We start from the raw sequence: 21480 nt of genomic DNA, 5'->3' as shown, positions 1-21480 counted from the left end.
GCATTGCCGTGAGGCTTCGAGAACACAGTCGCCGGTTTTTCACTCACTGTTAGCACAATGTACGTCTTCCCCCTCGTATGGACACCCTCCAACCCCGCCCTATGGTGGTCTTGAACAAAAAGGCCTCGTCAACAAGCCTAGCATCCAAGGAAGACACCACTGACTCTGCACGTTTCACCAGGAAGTTCGGAAAGCACATACAGAAAAGGCAACTGGAAATCCCAGAATATGCCGCTAGCTTTGTCGACTACAAAGCGCTCAAGAAGGTCCTTCTACTTTTTGCCCTTCTTTCCACAACATGGTAGCTGATAGGGCTTTGTGTAGCTTATCAAGAAACTCAGCGCCACTCCAGTCATACCACCACTGAGCGAAGGAAGCAATCATGATTTGCTCGATCCTCAGACCTCATTACAGGCAAACAAGGCCACATTCTTCTTCAGAGTGGTAGGCCATGTTGGTTCTTGCAATTGCTAGGTCAAATTTTGACAATGGCAACAGGAACGTGAACTCGAAAAGGTCAATACCTTTTACTTGCAAAAAGAGGCAGAGGTACGTCGCACAGATTGTGCATCGACATCTGCTCACCATGCTTGCAGTTACGTCTACGCTTGACCACCCTTCTGGACAAGAAAAGAGTGATGCAGCAGCATCCGCAATCTGTCTCAAAGACATCTTCGCGTTATGTTGCTCTAGAGGAGGGACTAAAACAGTTTAGCATGGATCTCAACAAACTCGAGGTGATTGGCTCACGTGCATTTGTAAGGGGGGTTTTTTTTTGCCGAAACTGACCTGACTCTAGCAATTTGTCGAAGTGAACGAAACTGCCTTCTCCAAAATCCTCAAAAAGGTGTGCTGTACCTTGTTTCTCAACGCCGATGACCTGACTTTGCTAACTCTTCTTAGTGGGACAAAACATCAAAGGTCTGTCGCCAAACTACATAGACTTTTGGGCGCTGGTTGACGTCAGTAATAGTCGAGAGAAAAACAGCTGTACCTTGCGCGCGCCGTCGAAGTCCAACCATGCTTCAACCGAGAAGTTATCAGCACACTTTCTGATCAAGCTACTCAGGCGCTTTTTGATTTCTCTGGTTGGGCCGAAGGTGAGGGGGTGCAAGCACCTCATCCTGCAGCTGAAGCACGCCTCTCGGAACCTGCATTCGACGTCAAGATCGAGCTCGATAACCAATTCGTTCAGGCCATCAACACCGGTAACCAAGGCAAGACTCAAGAATGTCTTGCTCGCCTAGCCACACTTCCTGACGCGCGCGAGCAAATTTCAAGGGCATTCCTGAGCACAGTCGCAGAAGCGCCAGAATCTACGCTGAAAATCCTTCTTGATTCAAACCTTGTGAATCTTGCACAAGAAGACGAAATCAATGAGCGGAATTGTCTCCACAAAGCTTCAATCAGCGGACGCATTGGGGTGCTCAGACTTGGCCTTGCAAGCAATGTAGATGCTCATGCGACGGACGTGTACGGCAGGATACCACTGCACTATGCCTGCATGCATGGTTATGTCGAGCTGGTCCAAGAACTCATCAGCACCGCCCCGGATACGGTAAACTTTCGCGACCAAGACAGTTTTACACCACTGATTCATGCAATCGTGCATTCGAAGCTTGCCTGTGTAGAGATTCTCCTATCACGAGGCGCCGATCTTACTCGCCTGGGACCCGGAGAACATGTGCCACTCAACCTCGCATGCCAATTTGCGTCGCTAGAGATCCTGGAGCTTCTTCTAAAGAGATCTGCCGAGATGCTACCAGATGCAGAGGGACTGTTTCCACAACACTTGGTGGCAAGGTCGGGAAAGACACCACAGGCGCTTCTCCTGCTACAGAGATATGGTGCGGATCTCAACCAAACAGACAAACTCTACCAATGGACGCCTCTGTTCCACGCGGCAAGTGAAGGACATGTAGAATGTCTGCAGACATTACTGCAATGCGGAGTCGATGTGGACATTGTGGACGAGAAGGGCCTGTCTGCCATGTACTACGCAACATGGGAAGGTCACATTGAGTGCATGACACTACTTGCTTCTGTAGGGCGTGGTGTTGGATTGATGACACAGAAACAAGCCTCTCCGCAGATCCCATCACAACTGTCGAGCTCGATGCCTACAGCGATGGATATTGAGGGCGACCCTGACGGCATCCCCGAGTTTATCCTGCCCCCTCCCATCATCCCATTCCGGAGATATGGACACAACTTCCTAGACACCAAGACATTTGTTGTTATCAATTTCGAGAAGATTGGCAAAGATGCGATCCGCTTCTATGACGAGTCCAAATACCCAGCCGCAAGACTGACAATCTCGTCAAAAAGCTCCGACCTCATACCACGCAACATCCTGTTACCTATACAAGATGAGTTCAAAGTCATTTCATTCCAAATCGAGAACCTGGATACTTTCTCCATCGACTTTGATGTATACCCTACGATAGGATCAAAGGTCATTGCACGCAGTGTAGCTTCCTCGAAGGTGTTTACGGAGCGTTCCAAAGGCACAGGACGATGGCATCTTGAGCTTTTCGACCCCAGGCTTCGCGCAATTGGCAGAGTTACTTTTGACTTTCAAGTTGTCAAGCCCTTCCACGGTATCCCACTGGAGATTACTCATTTTGCCACATACTGGAAGGCCACGAGCCAGCTCGATTCGCAGCCTCATACTCTCATCACAGGTTCAAGCCTATCTGGTGAGTATGTCCGATTGTTCGTTCAACTGACTGCCGACGGTATACCGGTACTGCATCCACAGTGGAAAGTCAACCACCATGGCCTTGAAGTTCCGGTTAACATCCTCACACATGCACAATTTGCTGCTATTGGTGCTCAGCAAACCGCCACAACTGCAGATCAGCTTGCCAGTGAGCTCAGTAATGCTAGCCCAGAGGATATACCCAACATCTACCAGGTCATGGCATCTTCATTCATCACCCTGAAGGAAGCCTTGGCAGCACTTCCAGCTCACATCCATGTTGAGTTGCACGTCCTGTTCCCGTCCAAACTCGAAGAGGAACGCCTCAAGCTAGGGCCAACACTTGACATGAACACTTTTGCAGACAAGATATTGTCTGTCGTTTTCGAACACGCACGCCAATTGAGAGAGCAGGGCGCAGGCGAGATTGACAGTACACTGAGGAGTGTGCTCTTTAGCTCCTTTAATCAGGATATCTGTACAGTGATTAACTGGAAGCAACCCAATTGTAAGTGTTTAGTCAAGAAGTGTCTGCATGGCGGCTGCTAATCTTGGTATAGACCCAGTTCTCCTTTGCAACGAGCTCGGCGCAGACAGCTCTCGATCGCCTTCGGGAAGTACGCACATTGTCCTGAGCAGCGGTCGCACAAGAATATCTGTAAAGGAGGCAGTGCAAATTGCAAGAGACAACAATTTCATGGGTTTGATATGCAGTTCTCGTCTGCTGGTGAGTATTTTGTCATGGAAGACAAGTTCGACAGCTGACAGTATCTAGTCGCTTGCCCCTGCACTGATCGAGTCGATAAAGACGGCCGGCCTCGTTCTCGTAACAGACATCACGGATTCCCCCGCCGAAAACGTCGGGCAGCCTGGAAACCTACATGTCGCAAATCCACGCCGGCAAACCACACCCGAGGGAGTTGACGGATATCTGAAGGGAAACGGTGTGCTCTGCTTTAACGAAACGATTGACATGTGAACAAGGATATGTGGTAAAGGGCTTTGTGGGGAAAGGGGGCAGACAAGGGACTGCCGAGTGAATCTCGGCAGTATGCTTGTGCTGAATTAGTGTCTGGGGCCCGTTTCACGACGAAACGTACGAAATAACGACGAATTACTAACTTGACGATGGCGGGGTGACAAAGACGGTAGACAAGTGTTCTTGGCGTTTGAATAGCGGGCTGATACTCGGAGTAGAGGCGGCTATACCCGTTTAGAGCCAAAAGGCTAATGGTGGACTCTTTGGGAGGAGGGCTAGTTGTATAACGTTTGACTTGAGTGTTTTACTACGTACATTGCGAAGCGGTCATGTGCTCAAATATGCGGGGAGGGAGTGTATGGGGTTGTAGGTACGTATGTACTGTGCAGTAGTACGCATGTGTGCATGCGTGATGTGATGTGGTGTGGTGTGGTGCGAGGGTGCAGATGCAGGCAAGCTGCAGTTCGGTAGTGTGGATGGTCGCCGCAAGCTGCAAGGCCGACCGGGGGTCTTTGCGTCTGCGGCGTTCTGATTCGGCGCTACGTCTCAATGGAAAAATGTCGACCGAACGACATTGTGGCTGGAAGCGGATGGGTTGCCGTGAGGCGGTTGAGCTTTTTTCTTGATGTTTTTCTCAATTTGAACGCCACTCCACCTGCCATGCTGCCCACGGCGCCGGCCATGCGCACATGATGTCGACTTTTAGCGCTTTTTCGAGTCCATTGCTCCGCAGGACGTGGACGTGCCGAGCTTGTATACAATCACAACGACGGACGACGACGACGAGAATCCCGCAACGGCAAAGTCTATGGCAACAACGGGGCACGCGTGATGGACACAATGGTTTTGCGGGAGGCATTGGCGCGCAGAGGGCATTTGCAAGTGAAAGTACGGCTGCGAATGCTACTGCCAAAGCTGTGGGGAGGAATGCAAAGAGCAGTAAGAGACGGAGACAACTGGTCTTGATAGGAAGCGGACTCGTCATTGGCACAGCAGCCGTGACCTTCAATGAAGATGCCAGACACGTCTACGTAGCTGCGCAGAGGAGTTACCGGGTAGTTTCGACGCTGGTACTGAACATAAGAGAGTATGTTCCATGGAATGCGGTAACCTCTATGGGACCCCAAAAAATCGGTAGCTAATGCCACTCTTTTCTGCACAGCTACCGCCATGTACTCAAGCGCGACGACGAGCCAGATTACAATGAACAACTCAAGGCGTGCCATCTTCGATGCGCCAAACGCACGCTTCGCACTCTGGAGAAGAACGGGTCGATATTCGTCAAGCTGGGCCAACATCTCAGCAGCATGAACTATCTCCTCCCCAACGAATGGTGTGATACGTTTATCCCGCTACAAGACCAGTGCCCAGTCTCGTCGTTCGAATCGATACAGGAAATGTGCCGGCAAGACACGGGTCTGGAGCTATTTGACTTTTTTTCTGAGTTTGAGGAGCGGCCGATTGGCGCCGCGTCACTGGCGCAAGTACATCGGGCTACAGTGCGTGAGACGGGGCAAAAAGTGGCAGTCAAAGTGCAGCATCCTGCGTTGGACGAATGGGCCAGGCTCGATCTGGCGCTGACGAGTTTCTCCTTTGCCACGCTTAAGCGCTGGTTCCCCGAGTACGATCTCACATGGCTATCCGACGAGATGGAGCAATCTCTGCCCAAAGAGCTGGATTTCACGCTCGAAGGCAAGAACGCCATGCGAGCACGCGAGTACTTTTCGCACGTCCGCGACGTACCAGTCATCATACCCGAGGTGCTCTGGGCCAAGCGACGGCTGCTGGTCATGGAATACGTGTCTGGATTCCGGACCGACGATCTCAAGAGCCTGGATGAGCATGGCATTGATAGGGATGAGGTGTCCGCGGCACTGGCACGTATATTCAACGAGATGATTTTCGGCAAGGACGCACCGCTGCACTGCGATCCCCACGGTGGAAACATTGCTATTCGGCACAACCCTGCGCGAGGCGGCAAGAAGAACTTCGACGTTATTCTCTACGACCACGGATTGTATCGCGATATCCCTATGCCGATACGACGCAGCTATGCGAAGCTCTGGCTCGCGGTGCTGGACGCGGATGAGGCGGGTATGCGGAAATATGCATATGAAGTCGCGGGTATCAAGGATGAACATTTTCCGCTTTTTGCATCGGCCATTACGGGTCGTGATTACACGGTACTGGCAAAGAAGGAGAATGGGGGTGGGGGTGTCATGACATCGAGGACAAGCGAGGAGAAGAAGGTGATTGGAGATGCGTTGGGAGAAGGGCTGATTGAGAATCTGATTGAACTGCTGGGCCAAGTGCCGAGAGTCATTCTGCTTATTCTCAAGACGAACGATTTGAGTAAGTTTTTTGCATTTGCATTTGCATCACGACACGGGGGGGGGTTTTTTCTGAAGAGTCTTCTGACGGTTGACATTTAGCACGCTCGCTTGACGAGGGCTTGCACACGCGCCAGGGACCGGTGCGCACGTTTCTTATTCTTGCTCGGTACGCATCTCGCACGGTATATGAGGAGTGCTTGGACAAGCTCGGGGGATCTATCCTGTGGCCCACCAACTTTTTGTACTGGTTGGCGGCATGGACGAGGTACATGAGGGTGGAGATGCAGCTTAGTGGGTACGAGACATATCTCAAGGTTAGGGCGTTGCTAGGTATGAGGAAAATGGAGATTGGGGATAGTTTCCGGGAGTAGGGTACACTGGCCATGTACAAAAAATAGAGGTGCATCAACAGCGAGGAGTCTGGCGAGCATTGGGGCTTGGGGGGGTTAACAGGTACTGAATGCATTGTTGATTGTTTTGTTTGTTTGGTGCGTGTCAGGATGTGTGGTATTGTTGAGCTGGCGGCGGGCTATCAGCAAGTCCGAGTCCGAGTGTGGGACGATAAGGCGGAAGGCGCGGATAGTAGAGGGGCGATGTGGCGGTGGCGGTGGCGGGTGTGGGCTGGGTGTGGCGCATGAGCAGTGGCCGGCGAATCCCAATGCAAAGGACAGACGGGCTCTGGGGGTGCTTGGACGACTTGTCTGCAATGCGTTTGAGGCAGCCGTCATCTGATCCCATGCCGACGAGGCGTGTGCTGGGACGGAGCAGCGCCCAGCACCGCGAAACAAGAGCTGAGGCGTACCAAGAGGCCGTCGACAGCGGGTTGGACACGGCTGGAGCAGCAAAGCGGTGACATGCAGGACATGGCCGCGCAGCACTGCGGTCAATCTGGGGCCATGGATGCCGTAGACGGGTTGGTGGGCGCTGGGCCTGCCATGGCCTGGGTTTGACATCATCGACACGATGCATCTTGGGAGCGAGCAGAAACTTGACAGCCCACGCACAGATGGTGCCCGAGGGGGAGCGCAGTGCTGGCGGGCTGGCGGTGGTACACTACTGAAGCAGACGGGGGCATGTTGGCCCGGTGCAGCACTGCTCTGCCTCGCCGTCTGTCTGTATCGTGAGCGTGGGTAAGTAGCATTGGCCCTCCCGTCACCACCAGTTCGCATCGGCCGGCGTGTCTGCGGGGCAAGCGCCAAGCCTACTCCAAGGCACCTTCCGGCCATCGCAGCCCTTGCCCTTAGCAGCAGCAGCAGCAGCAAAGCCCAACATCACGCCAGCCGCCACGAGCGAGGCCAGGCACACTCTCCGCCGACCATCCACCGACTACTGCCTGCTCCTGCTGCCCTCGCAGAGCCACACACACCCAATTACACAACCCTGAATAAGCCCTTACTCTCGCACCGTCGCCCGATCTGCTCCGGGCACGACCCTCAAGCCAGTCGCATTTGCCTTTGCAGCGGCGCACGGCCGGTTCCTTACGCACAGCCTCCTCCAGCACCACCACCACCCTCGTCACCCCCAGCGAGCCAACCAAGGCGAAACATCACCACCACACCAAACCCCCACCCCCCCCCCCCCCCCTTCTCTCTCTTTTCACCTCTGCGAGCTCTGAGAGCCGCGCCCCTCCCCTCGCAACGCCTTCGCCCCGTGTCCTGCTGCTCCTTGTGCCTTGATCCTGCGCTGCATCACTGCGCATCACCAGCATCATGGACGGCGCAGGCCAGCCCAACCTGCGCATCACCAGTACGTCTTACCTCTGGCCCGACGACACGCCCACCTCCAGGCTTTGCTGGACGCTAACACTATGCAGTCATCGCCGCTGATGGACTCTACAAGCGCGATGTGTTCCGTACGTATGCCCTCACCTACTCGGCCTTGGTCGCGTCGCTGATGCATGTCCCACAGGATTTCCCGACCCCTTCGCCGTAGCCACCATCAATGGCGAGCAGACGCGCACCACGAGCGTCATCAAGAAGACGCTGAACCCCTACTGGAATGAGAGCTTCGACATGTACGTCACACGCCTCCCCCGCCACAACCACACCCCCTCGTACGCTTTCGCTCGACACTAACATACGGGATAGGAGAGTGAACGAAGAAAGCGTCCTGGCGGTTCAAATATTTGACCAGAAGAAGTTCAAGAAGAAGGACCAGGGCTTCCTGGGTGTCATCAACGTCCGCATCGGGTCGGTAATAGATCTTGACGCTGGCGGAGACGGTAGGATGGGACCTTTCGGCACTGAGCGCACCTGCTAACTCGAATCCAGAGATGCTCACACGCGATCTCAAAAAGTCCAACGATAACATGGTCGTCCATGGCAAGCTCATTCTTAATCTGTCTACTAATCTATCTACGCCCATCAGCCAAGGAACCCATCATGGTACCCGCCCGAATGCCTCCCCGCACCCATCCACCAACGGCGCCATCCCCGGCGCTGCCTCTACCCCACAGCACTCGACTTCGAACCTCCATCCTCCCGATGTGTATCCAGGCAATCGAGCCTCGGCCGCCAGTCAAGCTGCTCCCCAGCGTCAGAGCCAAGCCCCTCCGGCGGGTGCACCGGCCGGTCCACCTGCGGGGCCTGGGCCTGCACCCAACGGAGCGCCTCCAGCTCGCAACAGTGCCGGTGCCGCATACAGCGCTTTCGAGGATGCGCAAGGAAGACTACCGAATGGTTGGGAGCGCCGTGAAGATCATTTGGGACGAACATATTACGTCGACCACAACACCAGGCAAACTACATGGATCAGACCAGGCGCGGGTTTCAACGAGGCAGACCAGCGCCGGGATGTAGCAGCGCAGACGCAGCAGGAGCGCATGCGACATCAGAACCGCATGTTGCCAGAGGACCGAACAGGCGCCAACTCACCGACCCTGACTGAGCGCCAGCCATCACCGCCCAGCGGCTCGGCAGCGAATGCCGCGAGCATGATGGCAACGGGAGCAACCACTGCTGGTACAGGAGAGCTTCCGTCTGGTTGGGAGCAGCGTCATACCCCCGAAGGCCGACCATACTTTGTTGATCACAACACGCGAACGACAACATGGGTGGATCCTCGCCGACAACAATACATCCGCATGTATGGCGGTCAGGCTGCCAACGGCAGCACCATTCAGCAGCAGCCCGTTTCCCAGCTTGGCCCACTGCCTTCAGGGTGGGAAATGCGTCTCACCAACACAGCAAGAGTGTACTTTGTGGACCACAACACAAAGACTACTACATGGGACGACCCAAGGTTACCTTCTTCGCTGGATCAGAATGTGCCTCAGTACAAGCGCGATTTCCGTCGCAAGCTCATCTACTTCAGGTCGCAGCCAGCGCTCCGCATTGTTAGTGGTCAATGTCACGTCAAGGTGCGCCGATCGCATATTTTCGAGGATTCCTACCACGAGATCATGCGGCAGAGCGCTGCCGACCTCAAGAAGAGACTGATGATCAAGTTCGATGGTGAAGACGGTCTTGATTACGGAGGTCTTTCTCGAGAATTCTTCTTCTTGCTCTCCCATGAGATGTTTAATCCCTTCTATTGTTTGTTTGAATATTCTGCACATGACAACTACACTCTCCAGATCAACCCGCACTCCGGTATCAACCCTGAGCACTTGAACTACTTCAAGTTTATTGGTCGTGTCGTGGGTTTGGCCATCTTCCACCGCCGTTTCCTAGATGCCTTCTTCATTGGAGCGTTCTACAAGATGATCCTTAAGAAGAAGGTTTCACTACAGGATATGGAGGGTGTAGATGCCGATTTCCATCGTAACTTGGAGTGGATGCTGTAAGTCTTGCAATTTTTAGTTTTTACTTGGCAATGATTCGAGACTAACGGGATAACAGGAACAATGACATTACAGACGCCTTGGAACTGACATTCTCAACTGACGACGAGCGCTTTGGTGAGACCGTCAGCATTGAGCTAAAGCCTGGAGGTGAAAATATCGAGGTCACGAACGAGAACAAGCACGAATACGTCGAGTATGTGGACCCTGATTGAACTTTTTGCTAGATAAAGATGCTGACCACCACACTAGACTGATCACAGAATGGCGTATCCAAAAGCGCGTCGAGGAACAATTCCAGGCCTTCATCACTGGTTTCCACGAGCTGATCCCGGCCGACCTCGTCAACGTCTTCGACGAACGTGAACTCGAGTTGCTTATCGGTGGTATAGCAGACATCGACGTGGATGACTGGAAGAAGCACACCGACTACCGTGGTTACACCGAGAATGACGAAGTTATCCAAAATTTCTGGAAGTGCATTCGCAGCTGGGACGCGGAACAAAAGTCTCGTCTGCTGCAGTTCGCCACGGGTACATCGCGTATTCCCGTCAACGGATTCAAGGATTTGCAGGGTAGTGATGGCCCGAGAAGGTTTACAATCGAGAAGGCTGGCGAGCCAAACCAACTGCCAAAGTCTCACACATGGTATGTCGATTGGGCAAACATTGCAACATGACAGGAGCTAACCAGATTAACAGTTTCAACCGTCTCGATCTACCACCGTACAAGACATATGAGGCACTCAACCAGAAACTCACCATTGCTGTTGAAGAAACCGTTGGCTTTGGTCAGGAGTAAAAACCACACATTTCTCATTGGGATATTGCGCATGAACCGCCATGGCGGTCCTTGGTTCGGGGGAGACCTCTGTTGGCTTCTATGCCAATGTACAAAATACGCGAAATCCAAAAAAGAGCTTCAATTAGTCTGGCGAGTAAGAAAAAAAATGGGCGCTCTTTGGATCGTATATGATGCTCTTCAGCTTTCCGCACTTTATTTGACCTGGCTCGCTTTACTGCATTGTAGGGGAGGGAGGATATGTCGTAGGCTTGCGAGGACATGCAAGTGCTCCATGGGCGTTTTTGGGGATGTTTTGAGATGGGACGAGGGAAGGGTAGCGCTTTTTATTGTTTTTTTGGTAACACCGAGCGCGTGGTCAATATGAAGAATAACGATTATTGTTGACGGAAAAAAAGACTTTTTTTTTGTACATTGTCCAATTCCCCTCTCTGGCGGTAGAAAACTAGTCACTTTATGCATGGATATTGTGTTTGTGTGTACGTGTATGACAAACATGGAGTTGCGGGGGGGCGCCATTCGGTAACATCTTAACAGCGAGGGGTTGTGTAAGCAAGATCCAAAATCAAGCTGGGGCATGCATATTTTCGGACGGCATTTGTGTGGAGCCGAAGAATGGAAAGGATCGAAACGCCTTGCTTAGCTCATGGGTCTTTGCTTATCTATCTTCGCGCTTCGGCAACTCGGGGGGGGGGGGGGGGGGGGGGAGAGGCGGGGAGGTGGTGGTGATGTGAGGAGTTGAAATGCAGGTATATAGTTGTTGCATCATCCATGTTCATTGTTGCTATTTCTCATCATCATCATCGTCGTCCACCTCCACCTCCATAACAGGATCTTCTCCTGCTAATCTATTTCCCCCGCCACCCCTCCCCCAACTTCAAAGAAACGATCAACACTCGCAATATCAAGAACAACAAAAAAAAAAAAAAAGGTGCTTACCCCACCAAGATTCTACATATACAGTCAAAGAAACTCTACAAAAGAAGGAGAAAAGAAATAAAGAAAAGAAAAGAAAAATGGTCAACTTCAACCTCGCGCATACCTCGCGAATCAACCCAGCGGGCGCCACACCGGTCCTTACGCAAGCCCAACTCTGGGCTGGCCTCCAGCGCAAAATCCGGTTTGCACAGGAATTCGTGCCCGTGATTGAGAGGTGCACGGTGCTCGAGGAGAGCGCAGATGGCGTGGTGACGCGTGACGTTGTGTTTAAAAAGGGCATGGGACCGAAAGATACAGCTCGCGAGGTAGTGAGGGGGTTTTGGCCGACTTGGGTACGTGTATTTTTTTTTTCTCTCTTATAATTCATTCCTCTCTCCCCCTTTCTTTATCATTATCATCATCATCCTCTTTTCTCTTCTTTATATATCATCTCGTCTTTTCTTTCACCTTGTATCCTGGGTGTTTGATGCAAGGGGACATGACGGGCTAATGAGAGATGATGTGTGTCTGTGTGGGTTTTTAGGTCGATTTCGAACAAGAAGATGGAACTCATATTCGCAATATCATTTCTGATGGTGCATCGGGCGAGGTCGAGGATCTGCATATGACGTATGTGTTTGAGTTTCGGTTGCCTAATGTGCAGGAAGGGACCGAAGAGGCAGAGAAGGAGTTGGCGAAGCTCAAGGGGGTGAGTTTACTTTCTTTTTACTTTTCTCTTTCTTTTTTTAAAAAATAACTTTTTTTTGGGTGGAGGGTTGGAGGGCTGGAGAATTACCTAAGAGGAAGAGCAGGGGGAAGATGCGGAGAACCGGGTGACCTTTTGTGGGGAAAGTGCAACAAGCTAACCGTTGTGATGTAGATGGCGAAAAAGGCGGTGGATTCGAGTATTGATGCTATTAGGGAGATGGTCAAGGATGGGAGGATCAAAGAGTAAACAAGAGAGGACATATGACATGGATGACTTGATATATGGGGTCAGGATACTTATTATCAGTTGCTCTGCGCAGGTCTGCTTTTGTGATGAGGCACAGAATAGATTTACTTTGTTAAAAAAAAAAAGAGAGTGATATCTGTTTCACGCAAGGCTCAAAAATGTAATGCACAAGAATCACAAGCAAGAAAGACACGGCAAAAGACCAGGGAAAAAAACAGTGATCCAACAGGCGTAGCAAATGCTTCTCCCTGATTGAAATTGATCCTATCCACACTTCCAACCCACAAACGTCACCCCCTCTCAAACTCTGACCTCTCACTCACTTCTTACAAAAGTCCGGCAGCACCGACGAGGGCAAGAAGAGCAGCACCAGCCTTGATGCTGTTCTTGTCGGCACCAGAAGCACCAGAGAAAGCAGGGGCAGTTGGGGAAGTAGAGCTGGCCGAACCGGAGCTAGAGCCAGTAGCAGTAGGCTCGCTGGTCTTGGTAGCCGAGGCGTGGGACTGTGTAGCGGCTACGCTAGCAACGGAAGCCATGGAGCTGGAAGCAGCGGCGCGCAGGGGCTCGGCAGCATTGCAGTACGAGGTGACGGTGTTCTCAACCGGGGGCCTGTCGGGCGAGTCGGGGCAGTTGTTGTAGCAGACGAGGACGTCACGGTAGACGTCGCACAGGCAGATGAAGTCATTGCCCTTCTTGTTGCAGGCGTCGATGCGCGACTGGTAGCCGGCAACGCACGTGTCGACGATGCTGATTGGGGAGGTTAGTCTGGGTTCGTCTTTTGTCTGGGAGCCATGACGCGTATGGGGCCAGATTGACGTACTTTTGAGCATCGCACTTGTCCTGGGCAGCGACAAGGCTGACGGACGCAGAGAGCGCAACGGCAACGGCGGTGGAGAAACGCATCTTGATGTTTTATTCGACTCGAACGTAAAGGTTGCAGGGTCGGGAGGAAACGCGGAAACAGCGACGCCTGTGTTGATTAAAAGAGTATTATAAAGTTGTAAAAAGCGAGAGGAACCCCGAGCGAATGATGGGGTATTAGGTTAATTTTTTTTGGTGAGACGACGACAACGACGGAGCAGCAACGAGGGGAGGGGGGATAACCAGGCGGGAGGGCCGTCTGGGGGAGACATTTAAACATATGCTCTGGCGCCAACCCCCCCGGCACGGCGAGAGACTCTCAGACCAGACCTCTTCGGTCGACAGCGCACGAACACGACATGTGCATGCACCTTGGCTTTAGCTCCTTTTTTTCCCCTTCCTTTTCCTGTCTTTGCCCATTCACGCGCGCACATCCAATACCCGTGAAGCCCACCCTTTTGCCCTCGCCGGAACTAGTGCGATGCTAGAAACAACAGTGCATTCCCAGCACTTTCCCTGCGCCATGTCAGGCGAGCTAACGCGGTAGAGATTGGCGGAGGCGCCGTCGGAGCCTACCTGGCACTCTATCGGCCTAGGGCGTCGGCTGCAAACCCCCAAAATTAGGGATTTTCAATGCACCAAGAGGCCCTTTCCCTTGCCGCATGGACGTTGTCGCCTCCTATCCAATACTCGCTTCTATCACAAGGGCACCGCGTGCTAATGCAGCACTAGAAATATGTGGGGTGAACTGATGACCCAGGGACTCGAAAAAGCCGTTGTATCGGTGGCTGTGTATACATGGATCGAGGAGTGCAGTCTGTGGCCGCGTTCATGTCGTGTTGAAGAGAGTGGGCAAGGACGAGGCTGGTTTGTCGTGCAAACACCTGGCTGCGGCTGCGACCAGCATCTGGCGGCTGGCCTCGCTTGGTGAGACGGGCTGTAATTGGTGTGTGTAAGTATGATGAGCACAGGGTGTCTGGCTGGGGTGAGCCGTTGCTGCAACAGGGGTGGCAAACAACTGCCAAGCAAAAGCTATAGTAGGCCAATGGCTCCCATGGCGACGGCCACCTTGTCGCGTCTCGTCTATAGCATCACCAGACACGACGAATCTCGGTTCGATTTCTCCACACAACCAACGCGCCGATCGGTTGCCCTCGGATCACCAGTAGACAGCACGCCAGCCCTTCTCCTCATTTCTGCTTGCCCTCATCCATGTCATCTCTCGGCCTGGGCCGACAAACTACTATTTACACTACACGACTGACTACAATGTCCAGCCGATCGACAAGCACATGCTGTACAAGGGCCCACTGCCGCTCTTGCACAGGTGGACCAGCGGCTGGTGCTGGTGCTGGTGCTAAACTACCATGGAGATTGCAACAAAACGCCATGGTCATCTTGTGCCCCCCAGTTTTTCGCGCCTCAGCCGAGGTCAGCAGTGATGTTCGCTGTTGATATACTTGAGTCGTCTAACAAGTAGTTACATTTAAAATGACAAATATCAACAACAAACACAAGCGCAACCGCCTCCTGCACACATCACACCACTGCTTAGATCCCCATGTGACTTTCTACCCTCCTTCACCATCCATGGTACCTCCTCTTTCGCCTCACCTGCACGACCCGTACACATACTGCGTACCAAACAGTATTATTGACCACGAGGCAATGGCCAAAGAGTCGCCACCTGACACTTGCACCTCCATGTCAACACCCTCGCTTCCGTCTTTCCATTGCCCACTACTTACTGCACAGCGCTTGGTAGTTAGCAGTAGCAACCCAAAACCTATCATCTCCACATGCACCACAACTTCACTCCAACACTACACATCACGCGTCAAACAAAACCTGGGCAAAGGCTTCAATTGGGTCAAAATCCAACTTTGTTGAACCATCAAACGTGGCGGGGCATGATCTGTCATTGAGGTATCATTTCACCAGCTTTTCGCTCTACATATCCATGAGTAGCTACTCAGCATATCCCGCCGGAACGCCATGCTTTTGATATGCACATCTTACATTCCCACCCTTAGCAATTCCATCTAAGCATCCTCAACAACCTGGGTGTGCAGACCCTTGGGATCCTTGACGTTGACGGCCTGGACATAGGAGTAGAGCTTCTCCTTGGCGCCCTCCTCGTCGTTACGCTTACGCGAGATGCGGACACGGAGGCGGAATGGGACGCCCTTGATACCAGACTCCCAGACCTTCTTGTTGAGCTGAGGGTCAAGGCGGACATCGTTGGTGCCCTAATACAGCATTAGCATCCACTTCCATATCCCACAAAATGTCCCAGCAGAGGCCATGCCAGCAGTCACCAGACATTGCCCTCCGACTAGATTCGGTGCCCACGTACCATAGCCTGCTTAGCAAAAGCACGGATCTCCTTGACAGCCCTGGGGGCCCTCTTCTTGAAGCTTACGCCATGGACCTATATCCCCAATCTATTAGCCTAATGTTCGCCTTCAGTCTTCCGCCCGATGCCTGCATGCGCGAGCATGGCCACTCAGTTCTGTGTCATCGACCCGACTGAGCGCCCATCCAAGCTTGTGCGAGACCATCTGTGGACTTCACTAAACTGAATCAACATACGCGCTTGTGGAGGTGGATCGTGTATTCGCGGGCGACGACGTCAGCGATCGCGCTGCGGCCGGTCTTTCCGGCAGACTTCTTGCCGGCGGACTTGGTGGTGGGAGCCATTTCTATACAGAGATCACGTTAGCATTGGGTCCTCGCATAGCCTTTGCCAGAGCTGCGATTCCGCAGCTGCTACAGCGCGCGCTGTAGCAGCAATGCCGAAAATCCACAGGCAGAACAAAACTCATGGGAATATTGTGGTACGTACGGACAGAGGGTCTCGCTGTGGGGTTAGTCGACGTTGAGGATGCGAGGTGAGGCGTAGAATTCGGAATTTCAGAACCACGAAAATCGCTGTGGTCGCTTACCTAGCGCAAAACACACGGACCACCCAAACCACGTGAGGCAAGATCCCATCAAATGGTGAGCTATTGTTCAGTCATGGTGTATCATTACTTGGGTATTCGAGTCTAAATACAACGCACGCTCTTGTAATACCAACTTTGCAATCAAAACGCCACAAGTACGTCCCACTCACGCGATACAGCACACACTTTTATCATGCCCACAACACCCGTATGCGCCTTAGATGTGACCTGGTAGATCAAACTCCTTTTTGCCATGCTTTTGCTTGTCCTTCATCTCCTCACAATCATCGTCATCTTCATCCTCCTCTTCGTCTTCCTCGAAATGCTCACTATCATCACTGTCGCTCTCTTCCTCGTCGTCATCATCATCATCATCACCACCGCTGACGAAGCGATTAAGCCGCTCACCGTCTTCGCCCCAAAACTGCAGTCCATCAGGATCGTGGTCTTCAGCCAAGTCCAGGTTTGGGATATCCTCGAATAATGCCGGGTTCAGATCGTTTCGGAAGCGGACCAGGGACTGAGTAAAGCGTTCCAAGACGTATTGAGGTAGCGATGGTTCTTTAACCTTGGTACCATCCGTAGCCGAGCGCTCAGTGTGTTCCTCATGTCCCAAGTCGATGATTGGTACGTCTTCGGCGCGGATATCTCCCGTGGGGTTCAGGTAAGTATCAAATGACCTGCGGACCCGCTCTAGCATCTGCTGCGCCGCATCAGGCATCTGTGGCATCTGTGGCATTTGTGGCATTTGCGGGAACTGGGGCATCTGTGGAAAATTTGGTAAAGACGGGAATTGAGGCATCTGAGGCATCTGCAACATCCGGGGCCTTCCAGGAAACTGCGGCATTTGAAATGGAAAGGAGGGCAGCTGACCTGGAAGCCATGTCTCTTCTGGTTCATCCGGTTGAAAATAGTATCGAGGCGAACGAAGCGGGGCTTGGGACGAGGGTGAACTGACGCTTACAGGTGATCGCGATCCGGAATCTATGTCTGCGTCCAGGATCGCGTTAGCGACCTCTTCACTCTCCGGCCCATTCAGGATACGGAGTTCGTTTGTGTTGTATGAGTCGCATGTTGAACACTGGTTTCCAAGCCAGTGATATTTGACCGAGGACTTTGCCGAACAGTCATTGCACTGCACAATTGCTCGGGTGTTTGCAAATTGCTCTGGCATTGGCTGGCCTTGAATTGCCTGAGTCAACTTCTGCCACTGCAAGTCCATACACACGGCACTCTTCTTGCATATAGGGCATTTGTATGCAGTCTGCATGTATAGGTTGTAACAGCCTTTGTGCAGGTAGTGACCACAAGGCATTGATACGACCGCAGTAGACGAGGTGAAAAGGTGGTCGCCACAGATGGGACAGTCGCCTTCAGTGGCATGTGGCAGGCACTTGTGTGTGGTTGCATGAGAAATGGAGATGCAGACATTGCAGCTCTGAGAATTGTGAGCACGGTGGAAAATAGATCGAGGGTGGCGAATTTACCTTGCAGTGGTAGAAGTCTTTACCTAGGCCTTCGCCTCGCCGGCAGATGCCGCAGTCTGGGCAATGATAAATCTTCTTTTTGCTGTTGTTATCCCAGAGCTTGCAAATGTCACAATAATAGCATGCAGTCTCTGTATCGCAATTGGTGCAGACGTCACCCGCTTTCTGGGGGGTTCCGCACAGCATACATAGCATGTTCTGTGTCATCTTTCGGTTCAAGTTGTGGTCTTCGACTGCATCGTGGCAATGCCGACAAGTATACCAGCGGCGACACTCGAAACATTGCACCTTGACATTGCGTTTGTAGTGCTGGCAACCGAGGACAAGCTCGCCCTCGATGATGTCGTCCTCTTCGTCCTCGCCATGCTCTCCATTATTGTGGTGGTGGTTTTGGGGCCGATACGTTGGATTGGTGTCGCCTTCACGCAGGTTGTAGGGAATGTCCGGGTTCGTATCGGAGGTGGATGAGTAGGGCGACGAGGCATGGACTTCGGAGAAGAGAGACTCGCCAGAGGTCGGGGTAAATGGACGGTCGTGTGATACGAGACTGGCAGGAGACGTTGGCCGCATCAAGTTGTACTTTTCCGTCATCAAGCCGTGGATCATGCGAGCACGATCTTGGTCTGGAATGGCCATTGCTCTGATCTCATGGATGCGTGTGCGGAGATGGGCCATGCCATCGTCTGCGGGGAGTGATTCCGACATGGCCGTGGCATTCTGGCTGGGTGTGCTGCCAGGAGGGCCTTGTGTCGATGTCGGAGGTGGCGGCAGGGCCGTTGATGATGACGGCGGGTCTAGCTGGATGCGGCCGAGCTGATCTGCGAGGGAGTCGGATCGATTTGCGGCCATTTCGACTGGGGTGTTTATTGGTACATGGTCATGGCCATCTGCTCGCTCAACAACAGTGCTGCGAGGCTGCCGGGCGAGAGAAGAGAAACTGCCAAATAGCTCGATGGGAACAGTGGGCCGTGTGGCTGAAGTCGCTTCGGCATCCTCATTTTCACGTGCGCTGCCGCTGCTGTCGCGGTGTGGAGGTGGAATGTGTACAGAGTCGCGATTATCACATGCTAGAGACGGCCGATTGCCCTCGTCACTCGCTTCGCCTGGCAGGACAACGCCTGAGAATCGACGAGCATGACGCACCACGGGCTGAATGATAAAGGAAGAGAAGAGACTCATCGCGGCATGTTGCGTTCTAGGTGAGTAGGAAGAGGAGGTGGAGGAGACACGACGCTGCGGTGAACAGGTCAGAGGGTTTGCAGCCACTGCTTGCACTGTGCTCCTGTAAACCAAGTCACCGTGGCTAGAGCTGCTCACATGGGCTCGCACTGCCACACTTGCCACTCTAGCAAGCATTCTCCAACGCTTCCACCTTCGTCCGGCGTTTACCATGACATGGCATTTCCAGCAATCAGCATCTGACTGCGTACCGACAAAAGGACCTTCTCATGGCCAGAACACAACCTCCCTGATACTTGGCACACGATCATCTTTGGCGCCGGTTCGACTGTATTGCCCGCCAATGATCTACCGTACCCTGGCTGCATTCCCTTCTGAAGCGCTTTCCACCACGCGGCTTTCAGGCTGTTCGCATTTCCTCAATCTGACATTGCATACGTATCATCCGCTGCTATACGAATGTGTTTTGGTATAAGAGGATATCCGAATCGCTAACTCGTCATAGCAGCTGTTTTCCGGGCTTTTGCGACATAAGCACCCCCTCCATACCACCACCCGCAATACGAGCAGCAAATCCAATTGGCTCATCAAGCTACCCTGTATGATCGTCGAACCAAACTGAGTATTCATGCATGATCAGCTTCTTGATAGGGTAGGTTCAACAGTAGGGTGTCGATTACAGCAGAAATCCGTGGAATACAGCCAGGGCGGTCGGTGTTCAGTCCCTCGAGGCCAAGCGTGACGGCCCGGGATAGTGGCAAATCACATCCTGGAAACTCCACCTCGCCGCATCACTATATTGATCCTTCAACATCCACAACTTCTGGTGGCAACTTCCTGAGATGGTAGTTTGGATCAAAAAGTGTGGATTATGGCGGATCTTTTGCGGTCGCAATGCGGTCCGACGGCAGAAGGATGCACCTATGGGCTCCGCGGAAAGAGAAACCCCTAAGGGCACGGGTACCTGTGGCTGACTCGGCTCGCTCTCGGTGGCGTAGTAGTTATGCCGTGGAAAGCAAGTCTTGAAGCAAATGTTGAATACTGCAGTAAATCTCGGTTATACTCAGAAACGATTGCTGTCTCGATGCGGATGAATTCCACGGTACGACAGCGGCATCATGCATGGCTATGTCAAACCGCCGACCCATCTTCTCTAGCATACCAGTCTTGATACTGCCAGAACGAGTAATTTGCAAAAGAACCATTGATTCCCGTTCCCATGTCAAGGGTTAGACGCTAAACGGGGCAAAACGTTGACAGAACTCCTTTTTCTATACGCTAGGCGCTTGTACCAGTGGTGCGAGCACCACCTACCTTGGATCACGGTACCAACCCTTCAGTGCTACACCTGAAAACCTTTGCGCCTTTCATCGAAAGTAGTGAGGGTTCCATGGACAGCGGTGCATCCCCACCTCTCAATTCCATCATGCGATCTTGGATACTAGAGGTAGGTCAGGTAACAATGAGCAAACCTTTTAGCAAACCGTCTCTACCCCCGCCATCCATCACTGCGTAAGTTCTGAATTACTTCCATGACTCTTCTAGGAATAGTCGTTCCCAATATGTTATGAATAAACCATCTGGAAAGGGCAAGATCCTTTTCACTGTAGAACACTGCAACAAAACTGTGGTTGTGGTCATTTACTAAAGTTTGGCGTTCTACTCGACATGAAGACCGTGCATGACCCTCTCCTGAATCATATACAGCATCAACCAGACCAACACAATTTCCTTTCATAGTAATTTTAATCATTGTCGTCGATTTCTGCATTCAATCTCTGGCCCGCTACGCAAACTATCCGGACCTAAAGACACTTAAAAGTATTGGAAATGTATAGCTCCCGTGTTTAGACTCTGGATCGGGGAATTTGTTTCACTGCTTGCACAGAAATGGGCATAGGTCGGCGAAGACGAATAGGCCACGTGCGAATGTGGCTTTAGTCTCGACCGCGTGCAGATTGTGGGCTCGACTTCATCGTTTCCCCTTTGTGGCTTGGATGACTGCCTTGGCCAGAGAAAAGCTTTTTCTTAGCTAAACAAATTCTCTAATAGGAAGGGCATAATTTTAATTCAACCCTCAATACAGAGGTTTGAATACTCCATACAGAACAAGGTCAAAGGCTTCGTGTTGTAACATTGTGGTCACGAGCATCGCTGCTATTACGTATCCAAAACAGAATGGAACAACATCATCCACGTATTTGCCAAGAGGTCACTTGTCCAAAACACTATCAAGATTGGGGATTGGGGGTGAGCTAGTTTAGTGACGTGTTGATACGTGATGCTATATGCTGCTTTTTACACAGCTTTTGTCTCTGGCTGCAGAGGATGACGAAGAACATTGTGCAGGGGTTTGATACATGTAGCTGAAAAAATAACACGCAAAGTCGCTTTTCTAAACCCACTGGAAACTTAGAGTAAATGAAGGCAAGCCCTTGTTCGGTGTCGTTATTGCACTTAGCGTTGTCGAAGGCCCGCCTGAAAAGGTTATTCGGGATCTTGATGTCCCGAACTAGAAATTGGTGTATTGCCAAGTCAGG

The 21480-nt window shown here is 52.2% G+C and overlaps 5 protein-coding genes across 5 annotated transcripts; 2 read left to right on the top strand and 3 right to left on the bottom strand.

Moving 5' to 3' along the window:
* Positions 1 to 77: 77 nt before the first annotated feature.
* PSV08DRAFT_407810 (e3 ubiquitin-protein ligase nedd4) lies at positions 78 to 11003 on the top strand (the record flags this gene model as incomplete). Its single annotated transcript, XM_066093785.1, has 20 exons — positions 78 to 266; positions 325 to 444; positions 499 to 549; positions 597 to 737; positions 800 to 847; positions 974 to 3075; positions 3109 to 3146; positions 3186 to 3209; positions 3262 to 3428; positions 3477 to 3676; positions 4552 to 4767; positions 4843 to 6032; positions 6113 to 6304; positions 7152 to 7763; positions 7853 to 8066; positions 8101 to 8234; positions 8284 to 9793; positions 9853 to 9990; positions 10047 to 10442; positions 10496 to 11003. The coding sequence occupies 20 exons, from the start codon at positions 78 to 80 to the stop codon at positions 10593 to 10595; spliced, it is 7782 nt and encodes a 2593-aa protein (XP_065949542.1). The 3' UTR covers positions 10596 to 11003.
* A 608-nt stretch (positions 11004 to 11611) lies between these two features.
* On the top strand, positions 11612 to 12468 carry PSV08DRAFT_348357 (uncharacterized protein; the record flags this gene model as incomplete). The annotated part of the gene is made up of 3 exons (XM_014221337.1): positions 11612 to 11866; positions 12058 to 12222; positions 12394 to 12468. 3 exons carry the CDS (start codon positions 11612 to 11614, stop codon positions 12466 to 12468), a joined length of 495 nt encoding a protein of 164 aa, XP_014076812.1.
* A 250-nt stretch (positions 12469 to 12718) lies between these two features.
* Positions 12719 to 13517, bottom strand: PSV08DRAFT_273522 (uncharacterized protein). Its single transcript, XM_014221336.2, has 2 exons — positions 13289 to 13517; positions 12719 to 13215 (listed from the first exon to the last, which is right to left on the bottom strand). Exons 1-2 carry the CDS (start codon positions 13369 to 13371, stop codon positions 12795 to 12797), a joined length of 504 nt encoding a protein of 167 aa, XP_014076811.1. The 5' UTR covers positions 13372 to 13517; the 3' UTR covers positions 12719 to 12794.
* A 1682-nt stretch (positions 13518 to 15199) lies between these two features.
* PSV08DRAFT_359756 (60S ribosomal protein eL31) lies at positions 15200 to 16229 on the bottom strand. Its single transcript, XM_014221335.2, has 4 exons — positions 16175 to 16229; positions 15922 to 16031; positions 15686 to 15760; positions 15200 to 15578 (listed from the first exon to the last, which is right to left on the bottom strand). The coding sequence occupies exons 2-4, from the start codon at positions 16027 to 16029 to the stop codon at positions 15372 to 15374; spliced, it is 390 nt and encodes a 129-aa protein (XP_014076810.1). The 5' UTR covers positions 16030 to 16031; positions 16175 to 16229; the 3' UTR covers positions 15200 to 15371.
* Positions 16230 to 16338: 109 nt separating this feature from the next.
* PSV08DRAFT_399591 (uncharacterized protein) lies at positions 16339 to 19153 on the bottom strand (the record flags this gene model as incomplete). The annotated part of the gene is made up of 4 exons (XM_066093580.1): positions 16339 to 17712; positions 17762 to 17843; positions 18024 to 18994; positions 19079 to 19153. 4 exons carry the CDS (start codon positions 19151 to 19153, stop codon positions 16492 to 16494), a joined length of 2349 nt encoding a protein of 782 aa, XP_065949541.1. The 3' UTR covers positions 16339 to 16491.
* Positions 19154 to 21480: the final 2327 nt, after the last annotated feature.

This window comes from Bipolaris maydis, assembly GCF_028858645.1.
Source record: "Bipolaris maydis strain C4 unplaced genomic scaffold PSV08scaffold_3, whole genome shotgun sequence".
Lineage (NCBI taxonomy): Eukaryota > Fungi > Ascomycota > Dothideomycetes > Pleosporales > Pleosporaceae > Bipolaris > Bipolaris maydis.
Note: the sequence above shows the minus strand (reverse complement) of the source record. Positions and strands in the feature narration are given on the sequence as shown.

What these genes read in the sequence shown, in the direction of transcription:
- PSV08DRAFT_273522 (XM_014221336.2), bottom strand. Translation starts at nt 13,371, where the DNA reads ATGCGTTTCTCCACCGCCGTTGCCGTTGCGCTCTCTGCGTCCGTCAGC. An exon ending in GACAAGTGCGATGCTCAAAA is followed by an intron (nt 13,216 to 13,288) that starts GTACGTCAATCT and finishes CTCCCCAATCAG; the next exon opens with CATCGTCGACACGTGCGTTG.
- PSV08DRAFT_359756 (XM_014221335.2), bottom strand. Translation starts at nt 16,029, where the DNA reads ATGGCTCCCACCACCAAGTCCGCCGGCAAGAAGTCTGCCGGAAAGACC. An exon ending in CGATCCACCTCCACAAGCGC is followed by an intron (nt 15,761 to 15,921) that starts GTATGTTGATTC and finishes TTGGGGATATAG; the next exon opens with GTCCATGGCGTAAGCTTCAA. An exon ending in CTTTTGCTAAGCAGGCTATG is followed by an intron (nt 15,579 to 15,685) that starts GTACGTGGGCAC and finishes ATGCTGTATTAG; the next exon opens with GGCACCAACGATGTCCGCCT.